We start from the raw sequence: 6,599 nt of genomic DNA, 5'->3' as shown, positions 1-6,599 counted from the left end.
ATACTTGTCTGAAGCATGCTGAGCTTAACCCCATCACCATTGTTACAACCAAGTCCTACTTATGTATGTGCGGATTATATGTTTTAATTAACTCTTGAATGCTTAAACATTGATTCTTGGTTGAGTGCTAATCTTGGTGTTGTGAAAGTAAGAGATTGCTGAGACAAATAGTTGAAGGGCAATAGAGTCATTGTATTTATAGAGTCTTTAAATTTCGTTATGTCTTAGTGTGATTTTGCTAAGGGACTAGCAAAAGCTAAGTGTGGGGGAATTTGATAGGAGCATTTTAATGCGACATTTTACTTGCTTTTCCCTACATTTCTTGCGTTATTTCCTTATTAAAACTCTGTTTAGGAAAGTTTCCACTCTTCGAAGGGGAAAGTTCCTATTTGTAGAAAGTTTCTATTTTTGTAGTTTCTATTTATCATTTTTAGTAAGTTTCCCTTTTCGGTAGTTTCTATCTTTCATTTTTAGAAAGTTTCCCATTTTCAATTTAGGAAAGTTGTCATTTTTCATTTTAGGAAAGTTTCTATTTTTATTGATAGTTTCTATTTTCAGGACCTCGGAGCTAAAAAGTGGAAATGAACTCACAAATGGAAAGAGGAGCTTGCGGACACCAAGGGGAGCAAAAATGAGATGCAAAGGACCACACAATTGAGCAGAAATGAAGAAATGAAGCTTTCCTGGTCCAACCAGGAAATCCTGTTCGAAAGAGGAAATCAAGGAAGAGTTTTTAAAAAGGAAAATATATTTTCCTTGGGGATTAAATTTGCCGTGTAATACTTAAGGAGAAAAACAAGGTGACAACATGGGAATTAAAGATGATTGATTGAGGATTTCAAGGAGAGATTTTCTTGGGAGACTTTTATGGGAAGGAAATATTGTTGGAGAAATAATTTGGTGTGATTGCCAACGTGAAAATCAGAAATAATCAAGGAGATGACGCCAAGAGAGATTCAAGGGAGAAATAAAAGGAAAGAGAAAAAGGTGGAGACCAAGAAAAGCTGAAAACGTGTCTAGGTGCATCCCTAAATTCCCTAAAGGAATATTTGCCGAAATTCATGAAGAAAATCAGAATAATTCCAAGGAAATTCGGCAATTAAATATTAGGGAGGTATTTTAGAGAATTTTGATTGGTTGGAACACATCACACGGATTACTTGGCATTCTATGATTGGTTGGACTACATCACAAAGCTTACTTGGCGAATTCTCATTGGTGGAAGCTATGTGGAAATTTCTGATTGCTTTGTGAACCCTAGCCGTGCTCCTATATATACCCACCTCTTTGACGTTGAAAAGAGTTCCACATCCCTTAGAAAAATTCAGAAAAATTATATTGTTGCCGTGAGCTTCTCTCATTTTATCTCCATCCTCTAAAGCAAGCCACGGAGTTCAAGCAAGGCCGAAGGGAGAAGAAGGAGCCGTGACTATTCCTCCACCATCCACCATTGAAGACTTGCTTTCAAGCTTCAAGGATCACAACGAAAATCATCCATCCTCATCTTCCATCCACGGTGTAATTCGACCTCTACTTTGTAACCTTTGTTTGAATTTCGTTGGTTTGCTTTAGTTGACATTCATGATTGAACAAAGTTATTATTTCTGGAATTTTTATGATTAAATGAGAATTTTCAGATTCTATTATTGTAATTCGAGAGTTGCTTATGTGAGTTTGTTTAATTAAATTTGCTTTATAGATATCTTTTGTATTTTAATCTTATGTGGTTGCAAACACTTAGGGTTTCGATATGAATGGTGCTAGGTTTAAGAACATGAAATCGACTTTTCGTTTTATGTAAACTTGAATCAAAGTAGTAAAGGTTTTGTACAAAGATTGAATTTAATTAAAGAGAATTGCAATTAGGTGGACTTTTCCATACTAAGTTGTACACTTGAGTTGATAGCCTTTCTATGTGTTTCATGCGTTAAACATGTCATGATTGACTAGCTTTCTAGGGCTTGATTACATGTTTGATAGGATTAATCTAGGTGCTTTCGCTTAGGTTAATTAGCATTGAAAAGTAAAATATGGGAAATCATTTGCTTTCGAATGTTTCACATGATCAACTCCTTTCTCATGACTTAGATGAACAATATTAGGGTTTGAATCGATTTTAATCATGGTTTCGGTTTTGATCTTTGTTCTCTCATTCCATCATTTATCTTTATGTTTTTGCATTTTATTTGTTTTACTTATTTAGTTTTATTTTCGAAAATCAAAAACAAAATCCCCTTATTTTTGTAAATAGTGTTTTTAGTTGTGAATATCTTTGTGAATATTATACTTTGTTTTAATTTTAATTGTTTTAATTGTTTGACAATGACAGGTGTACCCTCAATCCCCGGAATAGAACGATCCCTATTTACTTTATACTACTAATGACATTTCAGGGTTAAATTGCGCGCTTACTTTTAGCGCATCAAAAAACTCTCAAGACTTGTTGGATTTTCGGCTAATTGGATAAAAGCCCACCAAAGCCCATGGAACTAGGGTTTGTGACGCAAACCCTAGCCCTAAAGATGTTTTGCCGTGAATTTGCAAGAGAGAAACAAGGAAGAGGCGTCCAAAAATCAGAAATTAAAAAGAGATTTTCTAGGGAGATTTTCTAGGGCTATTTTTATGGAAAGAAAATACTTGGAGATAAACCCTAGAAGCTTTGCCGTGAAAAAGGAAGAGATAAACTAGGGAGGACGTGAAAACCCTAGGGTTTTGGACGGCATGGAGACCTAGGGGCCGTCCCCTATATATTCCTCTCTTCTCTCAACGTCAAGGGTTCCCACTTTTGCGTTTTACACTTTACAAAAAAATCAGAAAACTCTCTCTAGCCTAGCCGTGTTCTTCTCCATCCTCTAGGGCAACCACGAAGTTCAAGCAAGGCCAAGGAAGAAGAGGACAAGCCGTGCACATCATCCATCACCATCCTTGAAGATTGCTTTCGAAATTCAAGAGACCATTCATCCCATCTTCATCACGGTGTAATCCGATTCTCCTTGTAACCTTTGCTTTGTAATTTTCGTTGGTTATGCCCTAGTTGACACATATGTTTGAACAAGTATTGTTTCTGAAATTTTATGATTAATTGTTAATTTTCAGATTCATGTTTTGCGATTTATGGTTGCTTATGTGTGAGTGTTTGATTAAATTTGCATGATAGAAATCTTTTGTATGTTAATCTTAAAGGGTTCGAAACTTTTAGGGTTTTTATATAATTGGTGCTACGAATTTAAGAACATGAATCAACTTTTTGGTTTTGTGTTCTTGAATCAATAAGTAGTAAAGGTTTTGTACAAAAACCGAATTTAATCAAAGAAGATTGCAATTAGGTGGACTTTTTCATACTAAGTTGCACATTTGAATTGATAGCCTTTCTAGATGCTTATTGCGTTAAACATGTATGATTGACTAGCTTTCTAGGGCTTGAATGCATGTTTGATAGGATTAGTCTATGTGCTTTCACTTAGATTAATTAGCGTTGAAAGTAAAATATGGGAAATTGTTTGCTTTGAACGTTTCACATGATCAATTCCTCTTGCATGACTATGATGAACAATGATGAACTTGAATTAATTTTAATCATATGTTTCGATTTTGATCTATGTTCTTGCATTCCATTTGTATTTTTATGTTTTAGCATTTTAATTGTTTTGTTAACTTAGTTTAATTTTCGAAGAAAACCAAAATCAAAAATACCCCCCTTTTTCGTAAATAATGTATATATGTGTGATTATTATACTTTGTTTTAATTTTAATTGTTTAATTGTTTGACAATGACAGGTGTACCCTCAATCCCCGGAATAGAACGATCCCTATTTACTTTATACTACTAATGACATTTCAGGGTTAAATTATGCGCTTGCTTTGAGCGTATCACTTCATCGTCTTCCTACATTCCATGGACTCCCTATAGAAGATCCCAACAACCACTTGATGGAATTTCAGTTCATATGCACTAGCATGAAGCCTCAAGGAGCTGATGAGCATATTTTGAAGTTGAAAGCCTTCCCATTTTCGTTGGCTGACAAGGCAAAGCAATGGCTCTACGAGTTGCCTAGTGGACGAATTACTTCTTGGGGAGACATGATGAAGGAGTTTCTTGAGAAGTATTTTCCTACATCTCGCATCATCATGTTAAGGAAGAAGATAAGTGGCATCCAACAAGGGCAAGATGAGTCCTACGCAGAATACTATGAGAGGTTCAAGTCTCTTATCACTCAGTGCCCTCAACATGGCATGAAGGATGAGACCTTGCTCACTTGTTTTTATGATGGTCTCACACCTTTGGAAAGAGATATGCTAGATGCAGCTTCTGGTGGATCTTTTGTTGACAAGGAGCCTGCGGCTGGAATGATCCTTATTGAGAATAGGGCCTTGAATCAACAACAATATGGGAACTCTAGGTCCAAGATCACCACCACACGTGAAAGGGTCCATGAGGTAAGTACTTTAGCTCAATTGGAAGAGAAAATTAACAAACTTACTACTCTTGTGTCTCAGGGAGCACAAGGACAAGTCATGGTGTGTGGAGTATGTTCTATGCAAGGGCATGTGTCTGACCAATGCCCTCAACTCATGGAAGGTGGAGGACAAGAAGGTGTCAACGCCATAGGTTTCCAACAAGGGTTCCAACGTCCTAGGAATGATCCATTCTCGAATACTTACAATCCTGGATGGAGGGACCACCCTAACTTTCGTTGGAAGGACAATGACAACGTTCAGAATGCACCTCAAGGCTTCCAACAACGTCCTCAGGGCTTTTATCAAAAGTCCCAACCTCCTAACCCTACTCCTTTTAATTCGAATTTTAATTCAAATGCTTCTTCTTCTTCTAATGATGAATTGATTCGAACCCTAACTAAATCTACTCAAGCTTTAATTGCAGGTCAAACTCATCATGGGAATCAGATCAATGCCATATCCACGGATGTGAATGAGATGAAGAAGCAAATGAGTCAAGTTGTGGAGTTTATGGGTAAGTTCCATGAGCAAGGAAAGCTACCAAGTGGTACCATCCCAAATCCTCACTTTGAGCAAGCCAAAGTCGTCACTACAAGGAGTGGTAAGACCCTTGTAGACCTCCCTAAGCCTCCCAAGAAGAACTCAACGTCAACATTAGAGGAGGAAGAGGACCCTGCAACGTCCAAGGCTCAAGTGACGTCTCCACCTTCCAATGCAAAACCGAAACCTCAAGGACAAGTTTCTAACTCTTTCATTTCGGTTATTGCTAATCCATCTTCTTCTCCTTTGCCTTTCCCAAGCAGATTTGCTAGATCCAAGCAAGATGACGCTGAAAAAGCTATCTTGGAAACCTTTAAGAAAGTGCAAATCAACATCCCTCTCCTTGAGGCCATCAAGCAAATTCCTAAGTATGCCAAATTCTTGAAGGAACTTTGCACCACAAGGAGACAAAACCGTGAGAAAGAAGTGGTTAGGGTAAGTGAGAATGTCTCAGCTGTGCTTCAACGCAGAATGCCAGAAAAGTGTAAGGATCCAGGGAGTTTCTCTATCCCTTGTGTTATTGGAACAAGTAGATTCGAAAATGCTATGCTAGACTTAGGTGCTTCTATCAATGTCATGCCTTATTCTGTTTATGAAACTCTAGGTCTAGGTGAGCTTAAACATGATAATGTTATTATTCAGTTGGCAGATCGATCTAATGCATACCCTAAGGGGTTAGTTGAGGATGTACTTGTGCAGGTTGGTGAGCTAATCTTTCCAGCTGGCTTCTATGTCCTTGAGATGGAGGAATCCCCAAAGAGTGGAACGCCATTGTTGCTAGGCCGCCCCTTCATGAGGACGGCTAGGACTAAAATAGATGTTTATTCTGGCTCACTAACAATGGAGTTCGATGGCGAAATTGTTGGCTTCAACATCTTTGAAGCAATGAGGTATCCTTTGGTTGATTTTTCATCATGTTTTTCTATTGACATTCTTGATGAACTTGCGCAGAAATTCATGGAGATGATGGATGAGGATACTTTGGCTTCAACCATTGCCAATGGCGTTGGAATCTTCAGGATGACACAACCATCCCTAAGGAGGAGCTCACGGCCATTCATAGTGATTCCATAATGGAACATGTTGCTTTTCTTGAGGCAACACCAATTGACCTAAGTAATGTTTCTTCTGTGTTTATTTCTCCCTCTACTAATAAACCTTTACCTTCAGTGATTCAGTGATAGGAGCATAAAGTGCGACGATATTATTGAGTATATGCCCCGTTTTAGACTTGTTTCTCCCTTAAGTTTCGTGTTTTGAGTCATCGAGTCAGTTTAAGAGTCTTGTACAGTGTTTGGCGTAAAATAGGCGGAAAAATGCGAAATTTATGAAAAAAATCCTAACGGGATCAGGATTCCTTACCGTCGACGTTTTTGCGGTCTTTACATTAATTCCCTTTATTTTCTCTTAAAAAAAAATCTGATATTCTCCACCTTTTTGTAGGAAATTTAAGACGTTTGACCAAGCAATGAAGAAGGGAAATAAAGGAGAAAGACGTTTCAGCTGGAAAATAAATAAAGGAGAAAGACGTTTTCAGTTCGGGAATAAAGGAGAAAGACGTTTCAGCTGTTAAAAGACCCCATTATGAGAGGAGTTAATGC

The 6,599-nt window shown here is 37.6% G+C and overlaps 1 protein-coding gene across 1 annotated transcript; it reads left to right on the top strand.

Moving 5' to 3' along the window:
• The first annotated feature begins 3,957 nt into the window (after positions 1-3,957).
• Positions 3,958-6,072, top strand: LOC133716297 (uncharacterized). The gene has a single exon (XM_062143002.1). It carries the CDS (start codon positions 3,958-3,960, stop codon positions 6,070-6,072), a length of 2,115 nt encoding a protein of 704 aa, XP_061998986.1.
• Positions 6,073-6,599: the final 527 nt, after the last annotated feature.

The sequence above is a fragment of the Rosa rugosa genome, chromosome 6, assembly GCF_958449725.1.
Source record: "Rosa rugosa chromosome 6, drRosRugo1.1, whole genome shotgun sequence".
Classification (NCBI taxonomy): domain Eukaryota; kingdom Viridiplantae; phylum Streptophyta; class Magnoliopsida; order Rosales; family Rosaceae; genus Rosa; species Rosa rugosa.
This window is presented reverse-complemented; position numbering and strand designations above follow the sequence as displayed.

Coding starts and splice junctions, on each gene's coding strand:
- LOC133716297 (XM_062143002.1), top strand. CDS start 3,958: ATGAAGCCTCAAGGAGCTGATGAGCATATTTTGAAGTTGAAAGCCTTC.